The sequence below is a fragment of the Equus przewalskii genome, chromosome 9 (assembly GCF_037783145.1).
Source record: "Equus przewalskii isolate Varuska chromosome 9, EquPr2, whole genome shotgun sequence".
Classification (NCBI taxonomy): domain Eukaryota; kingdom Metazoa; phylum Chordata; class Mammalia; order Perissodactyla; family Equidae; genus Equus; species Equus przewalskii.
In genome coordinates, this window is record NC_091839.1 from 44,811,593 (window position 1) to 44,838,434 (window position 26,842).

Here is a 26,842-nt window from a genome sequence, read left to right on the forward strand (position 1 = left end):
TGTAGAAGAAGTGGATAAATTCTTAGAATCATACAACCTTCTAAAACTCAATCAAGAAGAAATAGAGAATTTTAATAGACCAATCACCAGTCAGGAGGTCGAAACAGTAATCAAAAACCTCCCCCAAAATAATATCCATGACCAAATGGCTTCCATGGTGAATTCTAGCAAACATTCAAAGAAAACTTAATATTATCCTTTGCAAACTCTTCAAAAAAATTGAATGGGAGAGGGAGCTTCCTAACTCATTCTATGAAGCCAAAATTACCCTGATACCAAAACCAGACAAGGACAACAACAACAAAAAGAAAATTACAGGCCAATATCACTGATGAACACCCATGCAAAAATCCTCAACAAAGTACTAGCACATCAAATACAACAATACATTAAAAAGATCTTGCACCATGATCAAGTGGGATTTATTCCAGGGATGCAGGGATGGTTCAACATCAGCAAATTAATCAATGTGATACACCACATTAACAAAATGAAGGATAAAACTCACATGATCATCTCAATAGATGCAGAAAATTGATTTGAACAAGATATAGCATCCATTTATAATAAAAACTCTGAATAAAATGGGTATAGAAGGAAAGCACCTCAACATAGCAAAGACCATATATGACAAACCCACGGCTAATATCATACTCAATGGAGAAAACTGAAAGCTATCTCTCTAAGAATAGAAACCAGACAAGGATGCCCACTTTCCCCTCTCTTATTAAACATAGTATTGCAAGTCCTAGCCAGAGCAATCAGCCAAAAATATAAAAAGAAATAAAAGGGATCTAAATTGGAAAGGCAGAAGTGAAACTGTCACTATTTGCAGATGACCTGATTTTATATATAGAAAGCCCTAAAGAATCCACTAAAAAACTTTTAGAAATAATAAATGAATACAGTAAAGTTGCAGGATACAAAATCAACATACAAAAAACCAGTTGTGTTTCTACATACTAACTTTGAAGTAACAGAAAGAGAAATTAATACAATCCATTTTGCAACAAAAATTACAACAAAAAGAATAAAATACCTAAGGATAACTTAACCAAAGATGTGAAAGACCTGTACACTGAAAGCAATAAAGCAGTTGAAAGAAATTGAAGAAGGCACAAAGAAATGGAAAGATATTCCATGCTCTTGGATTGGAAGAATTAACATCATTAAAATGTCCATACTTCCTAAAGCAATCTATAGATTCAATGCAATCTCCATCAAAGTTCTAACAACATTTTTCACAGAAATAGAACAACGAATCCTAAAATTTATATGGAACAACAAAAGACCCCAAATAGCCAAAGGAATCTTCACGAAAAAGAACAAAGCTGGAGGTATCACACTCCATGATTTCAAAATATGCTACAAAGCTATAGTAACCAAAACAGCATGGTACTGGCACAAAAACAGACACACAGATCAATGGAAGAGCCTCAAGAGCCCAGAAATAAACCTACACATCTGTGGACATCTAATTTTCAACAAGGGAGCCAAGAACATACAATGGAGAAAGGAAAGTCTCTTCAATAAATGGTGTTGGGAAAACTGGACAGCCACAAGCAAAAGAATGAAAGTAGACCACTATCTTACACTATACACAAAAATTAACTCAACATGGATTAAAGACTTGAATGCAAGATCTGAAACCATGAAACTGCTAAGAGAAAACATAGGCAGTACACTCCTTGACACCGGTCTTAGCAGCATATTTTTAAGTACCATGTCTGACTGGGCAAGGGAAAGAATACAAAAAGTAAACAAATGAGACTCCATCAAACTACAAATCTTCTGCACAACAAAGGAAACCATCATCAAAATGAAAAGATAACCTAACAATTGCAAACCATATATCCGATAAGGGGTTAATATACAAAATATATAAAGAACTCATACAACTCAGCAACAAAAAAACTAATCACCAAATTAAAAAATGGGCAAAAGTTCAACAGACATTTCTCCAAAGAAGATATACAGATGGCCAATAGGAACATGAAAAGATGTTCAACATCACTATCAGGGAAATGCAAATCAAAACTACAACAAGCTATCACCTCCCTCCCATAAGAATGGCTATAATTAACAAGATGGAGATGATGTGTAGAGGAGGGAACACTCATACACTACTGGTGGGTGTGCAAACTGGTGCAGCCACTATGGAAAACAGTATGGAGATTCCTAAAAGTATTAAGAATAGAACTACCATATGATCCAGCTATTCCATTTCTGGGTATTTATTCAAAGAACGTGGAAACACGATTGCATACAGACATATGCACCCCTATGTTCATTACAGCGTTATTCACAATAGCCAAGACTTGAAAGCAACTTAGGTCCCCAGCAAGGGACAAATGGATAAAGAAGATGTGGTATATATACACAATGGAATACTAATACTACTCAGCCACAAAAACTGATGAAATCTGGACGTTTGCGACAACATGGATGGACCTTGGGGGTATTATGCTAAGTGAAATAAGTCAGAGGGAGAAAGTCAAATATATGATCTCACTCATAAATAGAAGATAAAAGCAACAAACACACACATAGAGACGAGATTGGATTCGTGGTTACCAGAGGGGAAGGGAGGAAAGAGGAGGGCGAAAGGGGTGATTAGGCACATGTATGTGATGATGGATTGTAATTAGACTTTGGGTGGTGAACATGATGGAATCTATGCAGAAATTGAAATATAATGATGTACACCCAGAAAACAAAATAGAATAAGGGTGACAGAATATTTAAAAGCTCTATACATACAGACACACAGGAGAAGACGAATACAGAGAGGGAGGAGGAGGAAGTAGAATGCAAGAGATTGTTATTTGAAGATGAGAGAGATCAAACAAGCTAAGCAAAGCTTTTTTTTTTTTTTTGGTGAGGAAGTTTGGCTAACATCTGTTACCAATCTTCCTCTTTTTGCTTGAGGAAGATTGCAGCTGAGCTAACATCTGTGCCACTCTGCCTCTATTTTGTATGTGGGATGCCACCACAGCATGGCTTGATGAGCTGTGCATAAGTCCCGCCCGGATCTGAACCTGGGAACCCCAGGCTGCCTAAGTAGAGTGCATGAACTTGACCACTACACCACCAGGCTGGCACCCTGAGTAAAGCTTTTAAAACAGAAAAGCTAAGGGTGGTCTTCTGGAGTGTTCCTCAGGGGCAGGACAATCTCTTGTACTCCTTTAGTATCTCCCCAAAGTGCCCAGGGCAGCATAAAAGGACTAACTCATGGATACGGCCCTCTCGACTTCCACAATCCGTACCCTGAGCATTTTAAGGGGTGGGGTGAGGGTAAAGGTTGACAGAGCTTACCCCATTGTCCTTGGCAGGCTGAAGGACAGGAAGCAAAGAAGGAAAGTCCTTTCAAAAGGGGGATAGGAAGTTTTTAAAATCTACATGTCTCCTCTGAGAGGGGTTGCTAACCTCTGCAGAGTGTTTTTGTGCAAGATGAACACGGAAGAGGAAGGATGAGTGGCAGAAGACAGAGCCTACAAAAGAGCAGGGATGAAAGGGGAAATGTAAATTCCTTTGTCCCACTCTCCACTCTACTCTCAAATCCTCAGTAATGTTGACTACATCACCAAAAAAACAAAGAAAAAATTATTACTAATGATCACCGTAAGTATTAAAATCCATTTTTTACTTAGTGATAGAACTTGTATATCCTTAAAAATGATTTTATAAATGTGGAGCAAAATGAATGCTAGTGTATTTTTGTATGACTTATGAATCCAGTTCTTTAACAGATCATTTGACTGCTCCTCAGTGTTTCAGGCTGTATAATTACCACTGTGTGGACTGAGCAAGAGCATTGCTTGTTGGATACTCAGGGATAGCCGTGACTTCAAGATCACCTTTGAATTTCAGTTCAACCTAGCCTAAGCCTCAGCATCATAAGTGGGATAACCAGTGAAAACACCTCATCTGGTATCTGCCTATTCTCATTTTTTGAAGTGTGTTTGGATATTTTTTAAGAGTTTATAGAGTTTAAAGATGGTGATCCTGCAGAAAAGGGAGTGCTTAGTTTTCTTCATGTCAGGTGCAAGCTGCAATGATCACTGAGTCAGCGTCAACGGCAAACAACTCAGACAAGCAGATTTTTATCACTTTTTCCATTTGTTCTGGATCCTATGTTGGCATCCTGCAGCTTCTGAAATGCAATAACTCTCTAAGTTGCTGCATTATATGAAAGGTTTACAATATTTGTCAGGGCCCAATGAGAAAATGCTTCCTTTCTCATGAAAATGTCCTTGTTAGTACCATGTAGTTTCAAGAAGGAACAAAAAAAGGTTTTAATGAAAATGTTTGACAGTAAGGCTCTTTGAAGACATAGTCTTGACTTGTTATTCTGTTACAGTTAAAGTGGAATGAAGTCAGTGTGTAAGAGGAAGAGAGGAAGCAAGGGCTATGGATTGTCCTTGTATTCTGATTGGTCCACTGAAATATTTCAATAAAACCTTTACTCTAAACATCTCCATTCATGATATTGTGTGAGAAAATAAAGAATCAGTAAGGGACGTAAAGGAATCGGCCAATGATTGGAGACAGGATTTTCTTTACATTGTCTAATAGACTCGTTTATTATTTTAAGCTGGTAAAAAGAGACTTATGATTCGTGTTGAAGAAAGAGTTATTTGTGCTTGATACATTGAAGACACTGTTCAAAAGCAGTTTGTCCTTATAAAAGGATGACCCCTGTATAATTCTTAGGCAAGGAGGGACAAATTCAACCAACAAAAAGCACATCTCGCCCCGACTTCCCCAGGATTTCTCCACATATAGCAAAAAAATATACATCAGTAATTTATTTGAACATGCACATCAGTGAGCAGCAGAGTTCTAGGCTACTCAGGAAACAAAAGGGAGATTATCAGCATTACCTAAATAAAAAAAGAGGTGAATTACACCATTTTAATTGTCTTAAAAACACGGATAAGAGGAGCAATTAAAATATAGTCCTAAATAGTCCTAGCTAATGTAGATTACATAAGTATACAATATGATTCAACTAATAGTGCTCTGACAAGCATAAACCACCAGTTCTAGTAAACAAGGCCCAGATCAATTGCTGAGAAAAATGTTCGATTCAGATGTCACCAAAGTTACTTTTATTTCAGTACTGAATGCAAAAATGCAAAACACAAGTCAAGTGTGAAGACAGCGTTCTAAAAAAGGTGGCTCTATTAAAGCAAGGAGGCCATTTCCTTTTGCATTTTTATAATTTTTGAATTCTATTTTTGACGTTTGCTTTCTCTACCTTTCCTCCCCTGAGCACTAATTTACCAAAAAAAGATTTCAAGGTGCAAGTTGTACATTCTTATCGTTATACCATTTCATCTCTTTCTGGAAGAGAGCATTACAATCAGCATCACAATGTTCATTCTGTTTCTCTGAATATCTGTTTCACATACATGTATTTCAAAATCATAACGTTGATTGGGAAAAGAAACCTACAAACGAGAGAGTGATGTAATCATACACTTCCTATTGTGCTGTGTGTCTTTCCCATCCCTTCTCCCCTTTCCCTGTAAAGAGCTGTAAAAAATTTAAGGCAGATGAGGTATATTGCTGAAGAAAAAAGTTATTTTTGAAAAAAACTCAAAAAAACTTTTATTCTGCCCTTCTACTCAAGAAAGACTACTCAACTATAAATCTAGTGCTAGAAAAAAGCAGGAAAGACACCGTTTGCATGTACCCTACTATGTCTTCTATTTCTAGAATGGCTTTTTGTCAATTTAATTTTAATAGAAAAAATAAGCACCTTAAGCTATGAACAAGAAAAGAACTTCATTACTAAGGACACTCACTCAAACTCGCTCACTCATTCTCACAAAGGCCAATGCTACTGATTAGAATCGTAAAGTGCTGTACTTAGTATAAACACTTGTATACACTGCAGACACTGAAAAATAACCCTCAAGCACATTGTGTTATAGTTCCAAAAATATATTTACAGTCTATTACAAAGATTACAAATGGAAGTATCTAGGTGACTGTATTATGCTAATTAAAATTATTTTACAGATTATTTTTCCTTAGGGACAAAAAACATTTTAGTGAAATTAAAATGAGTTTTCTAGTCAATCAAAAAATAAATTAAAATATCAAATAACACTGTACAGTGATTTAAAAGAAAAAAAAAAGGGGTGGGGAGGGGTTTGGGAAGCAATCCATTTGAGTTTTTCTATAGCCATCTTTGGTCCTAAATGTGGGAAAACACATTATGTAGCACTGAAAATACCTGTTCTTTTGTGATGCTCTGCAAGTAAAATAGAAAAATATAGTGCATTTTCAATGTATTCAGAGCCCACTACAGAGAAATGTGTGTACAAAACAAGACAGTATAAATAAAATTTACAAGCTTTACAAAGGAACATTTACAGATTTTGTTTCTGTTATTTGTTTGTTTGTGGATGCCCACATTATCAAACAAGACCAATTATGACCGATCCCTGGGATCTTTCTCTATTAAAATCACTATAAACAGCCCAATTCTCTTTGGAAGTACAACAGTTCAATTCTGGGGTAGTTCATGATTTTCATAACTTTTGAAAGCATTACTCACAATATGTATACATTCCTGAAATATCTATAAAGACACATTTAATTATTGCTTATGAAATCCTAACACAGTAATTCAAATAATGTGGTTTAATAAATAAAGCTTAAAAAGAAAAAGCCAGATCCTTCACCTCTTCCTTACATGGTAAAAAGAGTTCTTTCATTTAACAAGTTTCTCACATCGGTGTTCACAAATAAAAGACTTTTCTTTTTAACTGCAAGGGTGATGTTGTGTGCAGCAAATTTACTTTTGAAAGGTGAAAATTGTGAACTGCCCCTTTTCTCATGCTTCAGAGTTCCAATAAAAACCTTAATTCTTTCCTTTCTTGTTTGGACTGCGTTAAACAGAACAGGATATAAAATCTATGTCAACTATTTTCCCTAAATTTCTTAATGTCACAATACTGAAAAAAATCTTGATGTGCTCAGATTAAATTTTAGATAACACTGGCTAGTTCTTGCTTTCAGAGACTTGCCTTCACCAGCATTCTTTAGATGAAGTGCCTCATTTTTAAATTTTTTTTATAGTCACAAACCTACGATGAGTTTTTTTTTTAATTAAATTCTGTCTAGTAAAATCACTCTATAAACAATCTGTTAAAAGTGCCTTATAGTATTTATGGATCATTATTGCTTTTTTTCATTGAAAAGATAGTGTGTTGTCTGATCTTTACAAAAAAATTTCTTTTTAAAAAATATCAGAGCTCTTGGCAACTTGCATTTTCTTGACTACCTGCCAATTAGCAAACAATATCAAAACAGCACTGATCAACAAATAAAATGGCACAAAAAGGATACCAATGTTGACAGAGAGATATCTTCAATTCCTCAATCATGCTATGCTTTTTTTTTTTAAATTTGAGATACTTTCAAAGGTACCCAGTGTAGTTATGTGTCATAGATTAACACTAAAAATGTCCAAAGCTATAAACAACTCTCTAAAACAAAGTCCTTATGAAGAAGAAACACAAATGATTTTAAAAAGGAATAGTCTGAAATCACATATTTAAGGAAAATATTTCATTGATTTTAACAATAAGATCATGATTTTATTTGACAAATATATTCTTTCTTAAATTCTTTATGTACATTTTAAAAAGTCTATACGATAAAAAGGAGGTTAGAGAGCTCAAGGTGTTTGGATGTTTTTCAGGTAGTACTTTGTTTATTGTCACTGCTGTTTTCCTGGCCACCAGTGGTGGATCCTAAATTCCCTTTTTATATATTCTGGTGGCACTTAGGAGTTCAAGTCTATAGGTACTTCTTAAATCTTCTCTTCACTGTAGGAAGGACCCAGGACATCAACTGTCTTCTAGCAGCATTCTATGCATATACTGAAGGCCAGCACTGTTCTCTCTTAAGCCATAATCTCCCTCATAAGGGAGAAATGCCCATCACACTTGGATGCCGGTTCCATGTAAATGGAGCATTTGTGCTCTCATAGTCTGAATGCTGCTCATGATTTTCTTTTGATGGCCAACCAATGTGATCCCCAAACTCATCACATCCCTGAAAAAGACAAATGCATTTTTTATTAGTTACCTTACAAAGGATGTATTTGGTACTAAACTGTCATCAACTCCTTAATTAAATAACCTGTTTATCTTAGGCAAACAGATTTTATCTTAGTATTCTTGGGTCTTACCATCATATTTCTGTATTGGGTTGGACTGGCAACCTGAATCAACATCCTCCTTTATAAAAACCTACCTGCTCAGGCTCTCCATGTGCCATGGTAAGTTATCTCTAAACTGATTTGAATGTTTTTCTAAGAAACGATCAGTCTTAAAATTATTAACTTAAAGTAATGTTAGAAAATGTTATTTGAAATAGTGTATACTTGAACCTAAGTGAAGTTTAAATTTGTTTTTTTTTTTTTTTTTTTGAGGAAGATTAGCCCTGAGCAACATCTGTGCCCATCTTCCTCTACTCTATATGTGGGATGCCTGCCACAGCATGGCTTGATAAGCAGTGCATAGTTCCGTGCCTGGGATCTGAACCGGTGAACCCCAGGCTGCTGAAGCAGAGCACACGAACTTAACCCCTGCGCCACCTGGCCAGGCCCTGGAGTTTAAAATTTTTAACTGTTAAATAGGATATAGTCTGAGTGGAAACATTTGTTGGGCTCTAGTAGATCATGAATCATCAATGTTCGTATACGATAACATCCCGAGTTTAATTATTCTGTGGTAATTCTGAGCATATAATTGGTTGTATACTTAATCAAGGGCAGTTCAATCATCTGATGAGATTTCAAAAAAAGTATTCTTTAAAGTGTGCAATATATATGTTTAATAGCTTAAAATTGACATAAGCTAGCTCTAACTGTTCATGTACCTTTACCTTTCCTAACAGCCAGAAAGACTGAGCTTAGGTATTTACAAGCAGCTAAAATACAGCAACAGCACAGTACTGCAGCATTTCGTAGCAATGGTCTAATAAGACTTTGAGGAATATAGTTTTTCAGGGGTATCGATTGCTTTGGGGACACTGGTGCAATTATGCCAGCTCTACTCAGGTGGTGACTTGCAGGAAACCAAATAAAGATTATATGCATGTGCTTAAATTCACATACATGCCATTTCCGGACATGCCAGGAAAGAGCATCTGATTTCTAGCCTTCCTCCCTTCTGAAAAGTGTGGACCCCTTCTCACAACAGTACATCAATAGGATCCCACTAATAGAACCTTGATAATTGTTTCCCTTTTCAAACACACTGACTGAGAGGAACTGTATCGCCCATAGAGTTCTGCTGCAGCCAAGGAAACTGAGGGTCGGAGATAGTGAATGGATTTCCCAGGACCACAGAACCGGTGATGGAGCCAGAAACATAAACTTAGTTCTTTTTATTTCCAGTTCATAGAAATTTTGAAAGTTGTTTTATCAGGTCATTCTTCAGGTTAAAAAAAAAATTGAAGCCATCAATCACGCAATTTACCAAGAGTAAGCTAAACTCTTAGTTCCAGTTAATTGAATTAGGCTTCCTTTGACCTCTTCAAAAGTAATCATACTGGACATCATAATGCATTTTGGTATTAGGTACAAAACTTTTAGGTTTTAATGTCTGATATAAACATGATGAAAGAAATCCTCCTCTGCAAATAGAGAAAGTTTCTCCAGCGATTAGGAACCTAAATGATCCAGTGATTAACCAAAAGAGCAAAGTTTCACTAGGTGGTGTTTAGAACACTGGCTATGGAGACAAATTAGCTGTCACTTACTAGTTGAGTCACTTTGGGGGAAATTAAATTCTCTGAGCCTTGCCTCGTTGTGTGTAAAACTATCAACTTAATAAAATTGTTGCCATGAGACTTAGAAAGATACCGTATGTTCAGAGGTCTATTTAGCATAATGCCTGGCACAGAGTTAGTACTTATTAAAGAGATACTTTTCTCCCTGATTTTGTGGTTTATACCTCTTTAACATATGGCCGATGACCTAATGTATAAAGCTTGGATTGTACCTAATAAATTCTTAAATATAACTTTAGAAGTTTAAACTTACTCAATAGTCATCCTGGCTACTGATTCAAGGGAGTTGTAGCCGGCTGCCGTGAAGTTGTCTTTGTATCTTTCCATCTTAATAGCTTGTAGCCATTCTCCAACTGAACAAAAGGTAGTGAAGTCAGGAGTGTTCTGATCCAAAAGAGGGCTTATTGGCCTAGAGAAGAATGAAACAGAAAAGCAAATTTTCTCATGAACTACCCAAGAAAGAATGTCTTGACCTATACAAAAATAAGGGTATGAAGAATAAAATTGCATATTTTAATTGATGTCTACAGTAACAAACAGATATGCTAAGAAAAACCTAACACATAAAGGTTGCCCAATAACTACAAACTCTAGATTTTACATTTTATTTAGATTTGATGGGCACCAGATTGTGTCTTCCAAGGAAATTTTAAAAGTACAGTCAATGGTATTTGCAATCACTAAATATTTGTTCATTTGCTTCTGCAAAAGCAATGGGGGGGTAAAGGAATCACACGGGGCTGTGGACTAGCTTGTTCAGACCACATTATGCCTCCTCCGTACTGATGGCACACTTGTGAGTGCCTTGTGAGTTCACACAGCTCCACAAGGGTCTGACGACCAGTGCAGACGGAGCATCAGGCACACCTGGCAGCTGAAGCCGACTAACTGCTGAATAATATGCATTACAACAGAGTAAGCCAAGCGCAAAGAATAAATGGAGTGTTTTGGACTGTTTTTAATGGGTATAACTCTTTGATCATGTATTGAATTACTTTTACAAACTTTAACTTCACAGAATCATTTTATTAACTAACTCAAAGCAAAACAATAAAATAGATAATATGCAGATAAGAAAAAACTAAAGCAACAGCAATAAAAACCCATGTAATAATAATAATGGTTTGAAAATGTGAAATGCCCCTTAATCACAAAAATCCAGTTGAGAAAGTATTCTATAATGACAGCCAGTGATATTTATCATAGCTTTTAAGGAAAAAAAAAGCAATAATAATTAACAGGTGTCTTTAAACACTAATTTAATTAAAGGAAGCCATCTGAAAAGAAAAAATAAAAACTTCTGTGAACACAGGAAATTTAACATAGATTTATGATTTAACACAAAGGTCAATTTGCCGTTGGGGTGGGGCTGAGGAGATAAATGCTTCGTGTGAATATCTGCCTTACTCCCAGATTCCACTCCCTTAGGTATTTCTTACCTACTACAAGTTCCCAGGGGTGTTTTCAGGCTATTTGGGTTTCGAATCATTTTGTCTAGAATTCCAACTATCTGTTCAAACTTTGGCCTCTCAGCGCGTTCCTTTTGCCAACAATCCAGCATTAGCTGGTGAAGACCAGCTGGGCAGTCCATGGGTGCTGGTAAACGATAACCTTCTTCTATTGCTTTTATAACCTAATAGCCAAAAGGACATTAAAGATATCACTGACTGAGGTTCAATTATAATAAAACGAATTGCCCAGTAGGCAAGAGATTTATCCAGATAAGAGTGAAGCACACAGCTTTGCAAAAACCTTACTTATTTTTCCAAAACATCCAAGAGTATTAAGCATGTTATTAAGGGGTGCATGAAGAGCAGGATATGATGACATTTTCTAGTTGATTCAGCAATAGGGAGCAGCAATTAAGTTCACCTAGGGTGCAAGAGATGGAAAATGTTTTAATGTCACCCCAGAGGTTTTCAAAAGGGAATATGTTATGGAACTGTTTTAGGCTGTCCATGTACACATTTGTCCATAAATTTATGAATTCTCCAAGTTATAAAAGGAAGATGTGAGTTACCCAAAATTGGCTCCCAGAAAGTTTCACTTTTTGCAAACTTCAAATGACACTTTTGAACAAGATATCAAAATATATGAATGTACTATGACAGGAAATATTACCAAGAACATTATTATTTTAAATAATATGAAGCTTACACACTTATGAAGTGTACAGGGTTATAAGACACAGCGGTGTGGTAAAGCCAATTTGTACTGGTTCATGAAAGAGACCACAACACTCTCCAACTCCACGTTCATGACTTCACACTGGCTGTCTTAGTGGGGGAGGGGAGAAAGGTTACACAAAGAAATTGGGAAAGGTTACAAATCAGGATTTTCCCACTCAGAGTACTGGTTGTTAAAACTTTTATCAGCACACCACTGCCTATTTATGTCTAATAGTAGCTTAAGATGCTATTTATATCAAGCTTGAATGTTAATGAAAAATAGGCCTTCGTAAACATTTGCATGCGGCAATCAGAAAGTCTAAAAGTTACTTATTTAGACTTGGTATTTATATTTAAATGGAAAGCAGAAATAGGTCTTAAAAATCAGAAATTGTTACAAATCTGAGCAGCAGAAGGGAAAATAAGAGGAAGGCAAACAATAAATAAGGAGGACTAGTAGAACGCTAAAATATTTTTCAAGGGGGATTAACAAATCCTTTGATACCGACTGACATAATAGCGGTAGAAATTTTTAAAAAAATGACTCAAAAAAAGAAGTAACCTTAAGTTTTTGAAGAAAATAAGGCCAAAAGTAGGGAGAAAAAAGCTGGCTTTAAGAAATGATCAACTTCATATTTGTAGGGAAAAATATCCTTAAGATGCTTGTTGACATTAAGAAAAGCATATTAAAATGTAAAGCTGGCATCAATAATTTTTAGAGAAATTCCTTTGTATAAAAAAAAGTCAACTTCTTTGTTGTTGTTGTTGTTGTTCTTCTTCTTCCTTTTTTTTTTTGCTGAGGAAGATTCACCCTGAGCTAACATCTGCTGCCTATCTTCCTCCTTTTTAGGTGAGCTGCTGCCAAGGCATGGCCACAGACATACGAGTGGTGTAGTTCCATGCCTGAGAACTGAACCCAGGCTGCCGAAGCAGAGTGCCAAACATAATCACTAGGCCACCAGGGCTGGCCCCAAATCTACATTTTTTTAAGAAAAATTCATATATGCAAATTGATAAAGTTAAAAAGGTAAATAGATGAACTTAATTTACTTTTTGACAAGTACTTTAAGTATAAAATTTTCAGCCCAAATTCTTCCCTGATAACTAGGTTGTATGTCCCATACATCCATTCACTAGACGTCTTCATCTGGATTTTGAATAGGCACCTGACACACTGTCTATAAAACTGAATTTATGACCTTCCCCCAAACTTTCCAGTCTTGCCAGTCAGAAAGCTGACATGAGAACAGTCTTAGACTCTTTCTCTTATACACATAGCCAAGTAGTCACATTTTCTGATGCTGCTGCTTCCTGAATACAATCTATGCTCAAATACGAGGAGCAGTACTTATATATATCGCTGTAGTGATGGAGTCATTATCCCATAGTTACGTCTTCACAAAGGCTCATACTCTGGGGTGTTTCCTTAAGTACTTTACTTTGAATAACAATTGTGGAGAAAATACCTTAGCCTTAAATGACCTTAATCAGTACTGGTATTGAATGCTAATGGAGGTCACAGGACATAATTTAAAAAATTTCCATGTTTATGATCCCATAACTGTCAATGTTGGATAGCTTGCAAACATTCCTCTAAAATAGTCCTTTAAAAAGCTATACATCACACAAGCAAACATACACAAATGGAAACTCTGCAAAGATCACAAATACATAACTATAGGAGGAATTAAATTTAAAGAAAACATTTTAAATGCAAAGAATTTCAGGTGGCTTTGTACAACATTCCAGTGATGGCACTATGCTTGGATTCAAAAGTCCTATATGTTAAAACACTTAGATAAAAGTAAAAATAATGCACTTTGGAAAACCAGGTTAAGTTATTTAAACAGTGGCCCAAATTGTAAATAAGTAAATGAATAACTTCTAAAACTTTATATAGTCAAAAATGAGCAAATAACAAAAAATGGGGTGGGGGACATTATTTTCATTGAGAAAAAGTGGCTTTCTTTATATGTGAGTCTGCTTGTTTGAACACATGCACTATCTTTCTGATTTGACAGGACTCCATTCCCATACTCATAATGTTAGCCCAGTTCTTACTATTTTCCCCCACTTCCTAAACCTCGTTCCCTGCTTACAGTTTGTCTTCAGATGTTCAGAAAGGAACAATGCAGGTAAAGCAATCTTTTCTCTTTTCTTTCCTTCTAAACAATCTCTTAAAATGTAAATCTAAACCTTATCATGATCCTTCTGACATAATACTCTCCAACAGCTCTCCAAGCCTTAAAGAAAACATTTAGAATTCTTCAGCTTTGAAAACAATATATTGTTGTCTTTGTGCCAATGAACAAATTATAGTACCTTTAAATGACTCTTACAGGAATGAAAGAGTTAATGAACCTCTGTAGCTGTCCTATTGCATTATAGGAATTTCACGATTCCTATTATTACAGAAAAGAAACAACATTTATCTCAACACAAAATGAAACTTCCAGCTCTCAAAGACACAGTGTTTATAAATTTTGAAAGGAGCAGCAGCAAAGTATAACACTTCAAATAAGAGATGCTCTGGATTCAGAATGGACTTTGGGGACTCTAAAGTTCCCATGAACAATCATGTCGGTACCGACAGGAGACCAGAGATACTGGCTGGGAATCTTCAGCCTCTACGGAGCACAGTTTGGTATAATCCAAGGCGTACCCTTCGAGGATAAACGGGCAGACAGGGGATGATTTGGGCACAAACTGAACCCAGAGGTTCTGCGGTTTTTATTTGGTTAGCTGCATTATATTTCCAATTGGGAAAATAAAAAGTACTTCCTGCCAATAGTTACACATTCTTAGAAACAACAAAGCACACGAGTAAGATGCTGGAACCTACGCTTCTTTGAGCATTATGCAGTTATCCACAGAATACATTTAAAACATCTTTTTGTGAAATTACCAGAGACCCCTTGGATTTGCTTGTCCAGATCTAGCATTAGCATTCCAATAAAAGTCAAAGAAAAATATTCATAGGCAATTTCTCATTCTGGATAGTTTCCAGAGGAATAGGAAGTGTCTAGGTTAAATGACAAAAAAGACCACTGGAATTCAACAAGGAGCACTTCTTTGGTATGTACTGTAAAGAAATATTTAGAATAAAAAACCAAAGTTGCTTGCTGAGAAGTCTTTCAGTATTGTCACAGCACGGCCACGGTAATTAAGAGAAAAAGAAGCAGAGAAAAACGCCATGATAATGGGCCTGTAATAACTCAAAATGGGATTTCACATGAGTGGCTTCTTTTCTCTGCTCGTGCCCATTTTCATTTCATTAACCTCACAATAACATGACCCACATTTTATGCAATTAAATATTTTGGACTCCACTTACTGCATTATAGCAAAGTTTCACCAAAAAAAAAAAAATCACAATTTTATTTCTATCTTAACATAAAAAAATACAGACATAAATCAATGATGACTTTTAAAAGGAAAAATTGAGGGCTCAGAATTTAGTTGAGAATAAATTTAGTTAGAAGTGTATTATATTTTCAAGACTTTTAAAATGTCATTTAAAGGACCACTTTAAGGATTTATCATTACGTCACATATCTTTATGGAACCTTAATTTTTTTTATCATCCCTATGAGTATCTACTAGTAAAGCTGGAAATTTATTGGCCTACCTTAAAGTGAGAAGAAATAACTTTGTTGAGTATTATAAACAGAAAAAATATGATCTATATAATGAATAATTTCAGAATTTCTTAATTTGAGAGTAAAAATTTTATTTGGACTAATTAAGACATAAATTGAATTAAAAGACAGCTGCTGTGAATGCCGAATATGAGTATTTTCAATTTCTGCAATGTTTATTACATTTGACTACATTTTATATATACAAAGATTTTTCTTTGAAAGGCCATTATGAAAGGACTAAACATCTGCAGTTTTTTAAGAAGAATTAAAATTGGAAATTTATTTGGAAAGCTCACCCTCGATTTTAATAGCAAGTAACTGGATTCTAACTGCTTCCATCGCAGTGAAAATTCAAGAAAGTTATAGGTCCATGAAAGTATAATGAGCATTCATTCAAGCATTAACCAAGTGATATCCTATTACCTATTTGGGTGTGGGCCTCATCATACGTCTGCACAGTATCTTTTCCTAAATTTTTATTGTTCACCACCCCGTCCAGAATGCAACCAAAGCTGCCTGGCAACTGTCTACCTACCTCACTGAGTTCTACAATACCCCTTTCTATTTCTTCAGAGTGATCACAGAAACCCCCTTTACTCAGCATTCAGCCTGGAAGTTTGTGGACTTGCTTACAATCATCAATTACAACTCATTTTCATGATGTCTTATGAAAGGTCCTTTGTTTTTCTTGTGAGGAAGATTTGCCCTGAGCTAACACCTGTACCAATCTTCCTCTACTTTATGTGGGATGTCGCCACAGCATGGCTAGATGAGTGGTGCTGGGTCCGTGCCCGGGATCTGAACCTGTGAACCTCAGGCCGCTGAAGCAGACATGCAAACTTAATCACTATGCCATTGGGCCGGCCCCTGAAAAGTCTTTTAAAATCCAAGGCATTTGGGATTTTTGTGGGGTTTTCTAAAATCTTGACAAATTCCTAGCAACTAAAGTTAAACAATATTAAGTGAATTGATTCATTTAATAAATCTAACTTTTTAAAAAAATTAATACATCTGAAGATCTGATGAAAGCAACCTTCCAGAAAAACACAATATATTCACATATTCACAGGATTTCCATAGGCATTAGGGCTCCACAGATCTCTAAGCTCCTCCAGAGACTCCAAGCAAAAAAAGAAAAGCTTTGGGGCTGGCCCCGTGGCCGAGTGGTTAAGTTCACGTGCTCCACAGGGAAGAATAAACAACTATGTACCGGGGGGGCTTTGGGGAGAAAAAGGAAAAAAATAAAATCATTTTGAAAAAAAAAAAAAAGGCTTTTATCCAGAGAATTTCTTAACCAGAATGGTATTCATTATTTTACATTATCCAGGCTTTTTTCACCATTTGCACATTGAAAATTAAACAGATAATTGCTCAAACAGCACTTTCACAACATAGATATAGAATAATAAATATTCTCCTGTAAGAGGAATATTAATACCAATTTCAGTATAAAAACTGAACTGTGTAAGTAATCTCTTACTATTACACAAAGTCGTGTCTGAATTAATCATTCAGACCTTCAAAATTAAAAAAAAGAGAAAAAGATGGCACTAAATATTCTAGTCAGAATTCAATTTCACTGTAGAGATAATAATTTCATTTGATCGATAAAACTATTAATTCTTGAAATACTAATATATTTATATTTCAATTTCAAGAAAAACAAAAATTCAATGTTTAGAGAATTGTAAAAATTAAAATTGAAGATATCTGTTTTTTTCTTAACCATTTCTATTATGCGTTTTTAGAAGTTAAGTGAAGTTTGAATTTAAGCCATCTTCCATTCCTGTCATTCCCTTTATGTTTGAATCTAGTACAGAAGGAAGGTGTCAAAAGAAATGAAACTCTACCAAATGTCCAGGGAATGTAAATATTTCTCTTTCTCTGCCCCAAGGATTTGTTGCCCACATTTTGACAGTCCATGAAATCTTTGACACTGAGACCTGTCAAATCTTAACGACTTTGTCTCTGCCAAATACACTCATCATTTAGACTTTTATCTTTGAAAAACAAAAATAAAAACCAAAAAACCAAAAGAAGTTTTACGTCATCCCTCAATTCAAAATATCAAAACATTTAAATGATTTAAAAGCTCCCCCTTTTCAGGCTGCGAACCTTTCAGTTAATGCAGAAATTTGTGGGAAAATATACTAAAAATAACCTTTCTAGAGTCTGACTTCAGTGGTCTAAAAATAACTATTTACAAGTTTTTAGAACCACAGACATTTGGTATAAAATTGAAAACAAAGATGCTGATTTACTGTAACCATGCTCATGATCTCTTTTTGAAAAATAACTCACTTTTAACCTTAGTCAGTTTCTACTGCTGTCCATGTTTATGGTACCTCAAGAACGGACCACTTCAAACCAGTTTGCTAGTCACAGCCGACTTCTAAATGGCAATATAGATTTTCCTCAAGCACTACTTATTTTTTTACACTACTCTCCAAGAACTTTAAATTTGTATCATTTCCAAACTCCTTCAAAAAAGTCTTGCGTCCATTTGCCCAACCTAATCTTGATTTTGAATCACTCCCAGTGTACGCATCTCTGTTACAGGAAAGGGAGTCTATGAGGTTGGCCCCACACGCCTCGCTAAGCCTTTGCTTCTGCACTTTCCAACGTGCTCCCTGCAGAATTGTCTTGTCACCTATGAATCTAAGTCTCCTCCAGATTTCTAGTTCCAATTCTGGGGACCTTCCTACATTTTACACTTGCTCTATTTTTATCTCAATTTCACTCACATTGTCAATAAGATGAACAACATGAATCTGCCAGTATTTGCATGTTTCTGACTATAAAAATGTCAATTTCATAAAATTCAGCCTAATAGAAGCAAATAGTCACTTGCACACATGTTACATTGTTTGATAAACGGTCTCCTGGTGTGAGATGTATACACCCAAGAACCACAATCAGTTTCTTTTCTCAAAGAATAACATCATGTTTTATGTCTTAGTATGCCCTAATGGAAACAGGGTACACATTTAATAAGTACTATTTTTTCTTTTTTTAGGGATTCCCAAAGATTTTCTCATTGTGATTACATTCTAAAATATCACTATGAAACACTTACCAACATTGATCATAAAATCTAGATTGCCTCATGAAATTAAAATTTAATTGTCAATCAACGATAATTTAAACAGATTTTCTCAGAACATTAAGAGAAGAAAGATAAGCTTCAAAGACAAAATAAAACACAACCTGCCTTCCCCTCCCCCTCTGTACATGACTCTTTTATTCAAGTGACCCTCCCACTCAGCTGTGCAAACACAGCATCATTATCTTTATTAGGGAGGAAATAGCCTCTGTAGGCTTCTATTGTGTCCAGAGAATTTAAATCAAAAGAGAAAAATCAATTCTTCAAAATAAAAACCAAAATGAAGTTAACTGAACCACCAATTTACAGTAACTATTGTGATAATTTGTGGTGATAATTCTGAAAACTCAGCAGTACATTTTTATAATTTTATAAAAGTTTCTTCGTATGAGCCATTACCTACATGTTCCAATAATAATGGATATTAATGTATTAAATCCTTCTGGTTTAAACAGTGTAACACCTACATCTTGATTTGACATGTCCCAGTAAGGTCTTTCTCCATAAGACATAACTTCCCACATGACTATTCCATAGCTCCATACATCACTGGCTGACGTGAACTTCCGGTATTGGATGGCTTCTGGTGCTGTCCACCTTACTGGAATTTTTCCACCCTGTTATGAAAGGAAATTAACATTTGAAATATGTATAACTTCTAAATCATTTATAGCAGTACCATAAAGCTACAGTTAAACATTTGTATACTTGGTTGGCAATTCAGCAGTATTAGGTCTATCCATCTTGTATCTCTATAAGTGTATTTAAAGTTACTAAGCTGTTTGTAAAATGTCATTACAAGTTCTCTTCTTTTTTTTTTAGAGGAAGATTAGCCCTGAGCTAACATCCACCACCAATCCTCCTCTTTTTGCTGAGGAAGATTGGCCCTAAGCTAACATCTGTGCCCATCTTCCTCTACTTTATATGTGGGTTGCCTCCCACAGCGTGGCTTCATAAGCATGCATAGGTCCATGCCAGGTATCTGAACCAGCAAACCCCACGCCGCCAAAGCCAAGTGCAGAAACTTAACCACTACGCAACCAGGCCAGCCCCACAAGTTTTCATTTTTAAGGCAACTCAATTTAACGGGTCCTATTTGGTCTTAGGGCAAGAGTCTAGTTAAAAGACAATGACGAAATTAGGCAAGTACTAAAATGGACTTACACACAGGGTATTTAAGTAAATCCTCACATAGTTTCCTTTTTTCTAATGTCACAAAAGTTATGATAAGAATTAGCATATTTCTCTAAAATATTTAAAATGGGATTATATTTTTCTGCTACAATTATGAGTACTAGTAACTAGATGTTGCTGTGTATGACTGTGTATTATTTATACCAACAACCCAATATAAAATAAGCATGTTATCATTCTTATCATTACTTATTCTCTGAGGCTATATGTAGACTGTGAAAGCAACAATGACTCTTCCAAAGGGAAAAAGTAGCAACAACAAAAGTCGAGAACAATTTGCCTCTTTTCTCCTATTTAGTTTTGTAGCATTAAGCCCTGCTTCCTCGGTAGGAAAATTTCAGGATCATGAAGGAGTGCAGTAATAGTCTTTCTCTTACGGTTGTTGTGTAGACAGCTTCTGGATCATCCTCTATAACCCGGGACAGGCCAAAATCTGACACTTTACAAACAAGATTGCTGTTGACAAGAATATTGCGAGCTGCAAGGTCCCTGTGAACATATCCCATATCAGCCAAATATCTCATTCCAGCAGCAATTCCTCTCAGCATTCCTACTAACTGAATGACTGTAAATTGCCCATCGTGTTTCTACAGGAAGACAAAAATAAAAGTCCGTTAAATGTACTTTGAAAGAGAAAAAAATCACCATGAAAAATGTCTGCACACTAGTCATTTACTACTGTGTAACAGAAATTATTAATTAACTTTCTATATAACACACACATTTGTGAAAAATGTAACAGATGCTGATTTAACTGATAGTCAAATAATACAAAATAGAGTTTTGGTAATCATTTAGTTATTTACATTGATATGTTATTAATATTAATTATTAATAGTTTCAGACTATGCAAATCCAAAAGTATATGCTAATTTTTAAGTCAAGGCTAGGGAATGGAATATCCAAAAATATTATCCCTGGCAGCTAAGTGTTTTCTCTACTTTCTAAAAAATTATATAAACAATCTAATAATATATAAATGGATGAATACAAATATATTAGTATTTTTTCTCCAAATGGTAAAAAAGGAAGGGGAAAATGTTTTGGTGAAAGATGAAGAGAAACTAAGATGTAGAAAATGATTATACAGGCTGACTTTGTTTTCACTGTACTTTTTTCCTTGTTCTGCTATTGGTAGGAACATTCCTCGCAACACGCTTTCTCCCAGAGAGTTGATAGTTAATGCATTTCACAAAGACGCAGCACTAAACATTTCCCTAAATCCTCTGATTTATTATAAATCTGAGTGAATGTATCATTCTCGATCATGTATGATAACTCTGCACGTCCTTGTATTCTTTATTTTCTTTTTGCCATTTGGAAAAATGTTAACCAGTGTTCATACTCTCAGGCGAAAAGTCTCTGAGAGTGAAAATATGTAAATTTACATATTTAGAATTTATCACTTACAAAAATAATCACATACTATTAATTTAAAAATCTTAATAATTTTATATTTTATGCTTGACGCTTACATGACAATATAATAGAAATGGTTCCACAGTGCAGAATTGGGGTTATTAGGCCAATAGTGAATGGTTATCTTACTTTTTAGTTTCTCTGCATTACCTCTGTACTTTCTGATGCTAGTGAGAAAGTAAAATGCTACACTACAACATGTGTTCAAATCACAGGGCTTCAGGTATCCTCCGTATTTGAGGTAATGTATTAATGGAGACTCTGTTTTAACTACATTCTATCACTTAAATGCTCAAAAAGACTCTAGTTCAATCCAATCCGGGACTCTGATTTTTATCAAAATCAGAATTTGAATTTTTATTCAAAGAAAGTTTTCTGACCTGATAAACTTTATAATGTTCACATTTTGCACTGTAAAAAAAAAGTTCAGAAAATTATATTGGTAGCATGTATAGTATATCTAGAATGGGAGGATAATTGTGTTACTTACCCTGAGAAACGCATCTAGGGCCCCATTTTCCATGAATTCTATTACAATCATGACTGGTTTCCCTAAATTTAAAAAATGTATATATAAGAAAAAAAAGTGTTGATTCAGATCCATAACCTAAACTTTAGGGTTATTCCCTTTGCCACTTCGGATAAAACACATGGTAGTTTCTTCGGAGGACTGAATGGGTGAGCTGTATTTCTATTGCTGCTGCTACGCTCAGAGTCAGTAAATGTCTGCTTGCAACGTGGTCACGACTCATAAAATCAAACAATAAAAGTCAGTGTGTTCTTCTGACTCTTGCTTTGTAAATAACTCAGAAAATGACACTTTATATAAAATGCAAAGACTAAACTATCACTTTTATGGCTTTTGAAGCTAAATGAAAATATCTATTAGTCACTCCCTCGATCTATCATTTATGTTTTAACTCTAACCCTGCATTCATTTATCCTGATTTTCTTTTTCTGAGGTGGTAACATACAAGAAATAGTTTTAATCAGTTTCATACCAAGATAAGACATTCAGATTATGCAATATGTTCATAGTTTGATTTTTATTATGTATGAAATGACACTAATTTCTGACAGTCCACTTGACAAATGAAAGATATAATCATATCTACCTCTTGTAACAACCCCTTCCAAATGGACAACATTTGGGTGGTCAAACTGCCCCATGATGCTTGCTTCACATAAAAAGTCTCTCCTTTGTTTTTCTGTGTAACCGACTTTCAAGGTTTTTATGGCTACTGCAACGTCTCTTTTTCCTGGAAGTTTCAAACGACCACTGCAGACTTCCCCAAATTCTCCTGAAGTAACAGAACAGGCAGGAGTATTTTAATTTCAGAAATATTTCTTCTCTCAAAGTACATGCATTAAATTCTTTAAAAGTACTTTTAAGCTTTCCTAAACTATCTGTTACACAAGCGACTATTTTGTAACTGGGTTAACAAAAACTCTTTCAGAAACAACATTTAGGTTTGAAATATGCTGTATAATGTACACTGCCTACTAAAGTATAAGGGCACACTAGCACATCCTAAATATTGCTATGGCTCTTACAGTTTGAGAAGGAAATATTTCTTAAATATTTAAAAGTCTGGAATTCATATGCACCATGTCTGCTAGACTTAAGGGACATGGATCCAAAAATGGATAATTATTATGAAAATACATTGTATACGTAGAAAATAATATTCCTTTTAAATAATACATACATATTAATTTTCTACATGGAATTAAATTGTGCAATGGCTAATATCTACAATCACAAGGAAAAAAGATAAAAATGAAAACTTAGCAAGAAAATGGTAATCAAGTAGGAGGAAATGTATATTCCAGCAAAATTCAGGAACATTCTAATGCTTTAAATACTAAGTTATTTCTTGAACAACAAGCCAGAACTCTTATGAAATAGCTTATACGAGAACAATAGCTTAAAAAGCCAACAGAAGACAAAAGATAAACAGATTCTCTGTACCACATGGTTCTTTTCCACTTTTTTCTTAAGATTTCATAAACAAGTACAGCCTCATTGCTTCCACCAGTTGAGGTAAATGCAAAAGTTCTATACTTGAAGTATAATTATTTGCCTGTCATTATGATGTATGACTTTCGATCTCGGCTAAATGGAACAGCTGAACGAGGAAGCTACAACAGCCTTACCTGCACCGATCACACGCTCAATTTTAATACAGGAGGCATCTAGCTCCTTGGCGAATTGATGGACAGCTCTATTTGGGTCCTCATAGGTTTCAGGGTCAATGTAGGTTTTGGTGCCTGGAAATTTAACTGTAATGATGTAAGAAAGCATGACTGTGATGAAGCAAAGCACTTATTGTGCAGTCAGCCCAGGAATTTCATTATGCAGAGTGCTCCTTGGAACAGTGAACTTGCTTCCACATCACCTGATTCACAGCAGTTTTAACAGACTACTTCAGTCTGCTGGCGTATAGGTATTATCTGCAAGCTTCTATAGGTAACATAGGATCCAGCTCATAGGTTACTAACTGAATTGCTTTTCCAGTAAATCAACAAAAGACACCACCAAAATTCTCTGACATGACTCTTATCAGACTGGAGGTTTAATTAAACTCACTGCTATCATGGCACAGTTCAAGCCATATGGAGGTTTGTAATGGACTTGGAGACACATTTGTAAATCTATCAGTCAGTCAATCAACCAAATTAACACACTGGGAAAAGAAGACATTTCATTTACAGGTAGCCTACTACACTGACAGCAATATTAAAAACATTTAGACATCTTACTTATTCTTTTGATTTATTTTTTTAAAAGACCAACCACCATCGACATATACATAAAATTAATACAAGAAGTGAGGGACCACTATCACAGAATCAGAGAGAAATTTACTAAAGACACAGTTTCATCTTCACCTTGAAGGGCAATAGAAGCCAGATGTACAAAGTGCAGAGTAAAGTTAGAAAATGTACAATATTCCTGGGATCTGCTAACCATAGATGACAGCAATTTGAAAGAGGAATGGTTGATAGGACCTTTCAATTATAAGGCTCTGGAAGATCTTAACTGCTATAAAGAGGTAGCCGATATGCCTCAGAAAAGGTAGTCAAAATTCAAACAACATAGAATCATCTTAAAAGTTAAAATCTTCTTAAAATGCACCCAGAAGCATGCAGGTAACAGATAAGGCTATGTCAACTTTAAATCAAATTCAATTACAATAACGTATTGCAAATCTAATCATTTGGTTCAAGACAAAGATAAGATAGGCATATATTTGGTTATATTAATGCAACGAAAAGAATTACACTATATCCTCAAAAAAAACTTTATTGTTTTTAACAAAGCCACTGAACAATCTTTTCATTAAATCTTACTATTTGGAGAACAATATATTTCTTTATGTATTACACTGCAGCCTAACTGTGCTTATGTCATCACATTAAATTAAAATTATATTTTAAAAATAAACACATAACAAACAAAAAGAAGCAGAATGTATAAAGGAAAATGGGATTTAAAAATCTTGATTTATTCTGCTGTAGTTGATTGTTTATCCAAAATTGATTGTCTTAGACAATTATTGTTGCAGTTTATAAAACTGACAGATGCTCATTTGTTACTAAAGCTGAACACGAAAAAAACACAAGAAGAAAAGAGAGAGGGGACAGAAAGAGAAAAGAAAGAAGGAGTACAGGGAAGAGGGGGGGAAGAGAAAAAGAGAGAAGGGAAGAAAACAATAGGTTAACCTCCTAGATTGGCAGGCAGATGGAGAAGGAGCCATCTTCTCCCTTTTTATTCTCTTCCTTTCTTTCTTTCATTGTTTTCTCGGTTTTGTTTTGTGATAAGGGAGCAAGATTGGAGGTAACCTTCTGCATCTCAAATGGTTCTCTGATGGTTCTTTATTCAAGCTGTCATAAAACATTTTGACAGGCCAGAGCAATTTTGGCATAAAAACATGAAATACTGCCCAGCTTGGATTCAAAGACATTGTTAGAAGAAATGGTAGGAGGAAACAAAATGTAAATTGGAATTGCTTCACTAAACCCCTCCATTGTGTTTATATCTTTAAATGTAGCACTTGGGGCCATGGAGAGTTGAGGGTGCCTGGTACAAATGGCTGGACATTCTATTAAACTTGGTGCTCTAAAAGCTAGGTAAATGATTGCTTTCATGTTTCTGTAAAAATTCAATCAGGTGTCTTAGCACCTAAGAAAATTGTCTGTATACTAAAGGAATAAAAGGACACCAACTCGTAAATAGCTGGTGACCACAGCTTTGTACTTTACGTATTTTAGATACAGCCATAAAATGCCTAGTTCTCATGAAATGACAAGAAACGATATCCCCGTAAGAAGGGCAATTCAAAAATATCAAGAATTTACCAGGATAGGATATGTTAAGTGCACTTTATTTTTTCATTATTCATTTAAAAATGGATGTTTTAAATTAAAGGACATACTGACATCTTTTCTGAATATTCTGGTCTGTTGCTTATTTCAATTTAAGACTAAACTTTTTCCTGTTCTACTATCTCATTTACATTTCTCATGAATGTTAAATATCTTAAAACCACCATTGATATTTTGCTCCAGAGATGAAAATTGTTTATATACATCAAGCTTATCTTGTCTATGTTAGTAAGTAAAACATGCAGCTCTATTTTTTCTAATTACAAACTGGATGTCAAGTGTAAAAAAAGCGAATGGCATCAAAATATTAAAACCGAGTGATGACAATTAAGCATAGGCTATACAACAAGTTTTAGATAAGCCATATTTCAATTTACCTTCTGCATTAACTTGCAAGCTAAAAGCAAATAAACCAAAACGTATTTGAAAATTTGGGGATATCTCAGATATACTCAATAAAGGAAAGAAAAGTGACATACTGATTAAGGTAGTATTAAATGATTCTGCCATCAAATTATTCACATATGGGTAGAATCAGGGATTCCAGGAACTATAGGCTTATGTTACTTTTCTATATACATTTTAAACCAGATAAAAAAATTCAGGCATTCAAATTTTCATCCTCTCCTTCCTGTCTGAGGAAGTGTAAAAATATTCTCTCATGTCATGAAAGCGCAAGAAATATAACCGCCACTCTTTCTGTTCGTCCTCTAGCTATAAACTGCCTATGGCACTCTCATTATTGAGCCTTGTCACAGGAAAATCCTTGACCGATTAGCAAAAGGAAGCACCAACATTGGGAGCATCTCAAATGATCCCAGAGGGGAGATGACAGAATCACATGTATTCAGTCATAATCAGGGGCAGATTTAAATTTTGTTAGGCTTATAACCTTCTACAATTTGGGATACTCTCTTTAAGAAAAAAAAGTGATTAGACACACAAAATTGCTGGGGCTCTCCCAGGGCCTAGAAAGGGGTCTGTGGAAGGGAGGGGCCCTGAAGCTTAAACTTCGTGATAAGGCCACCTCTGGTGATCTCTTTTACTTTAATTTGTAGTATTCCACATGCCCTTTCTGCCTTCAGTCGTTGGAATTCTACAGAGACTCATAA

General features: G+C 35.2%; 1 protein-coding gene across 6 annotated transcripts in view; it reads right to left on the reverse strand.

Annotated features, from left to right (window-relative positions):
- Positions 1-4,553: 4,553 nt before the first annotated feature.
- Positions 4,554-26,842, reverse strand: part of EPHA7 (EPH receptor A7) — a 169,724-nt gene continuing 147,435 nt past the window's right edge. For 2 of the 6 annotated variants that reach the window (XM_008521430.2, XM_008521433.2), the window contains exons 10-17: positions 23,499-23,624; positions 22,457-22,642; positions 21,832-21,893; positions 20,300-20,509; positions 19,196-19,345; positions 11,256-11,449; positions 10,070-10,225; positions 4,554-8,073 (exon numbers count right to left, since the gene is read on the reverse strand). In XM_008521430.2, coding sequence (XP_008519652.1) covers positions 7,959-8,073; positions 10,070-10,225; positions 11,256-11,449; positions 19,196-19,345; positions 20,300-20,509; positions 21,832-21,893; positions 22,457-22,642; positions 23,499-23,624 — 1,199 coding nt within the window. In that variant the 3' untranslated portion in view covers positions 4,554-7,958. Of the gene's footprint in view, positions 8,074-10,069; positions 10,226-11,255; positions 11,450-19,195; positions 19,346-20,299; positions 20,510-21,831; positions 21,894-22,456; positions 22,643-23,498; positions 24,947-26,842 lie in introns of all 6 variants that reach the window. The other 4 variants (XM_070556690.1, XM_008521432.2, XR_011521973.1 and 1 more) reach the window with 2 other exon arrangements.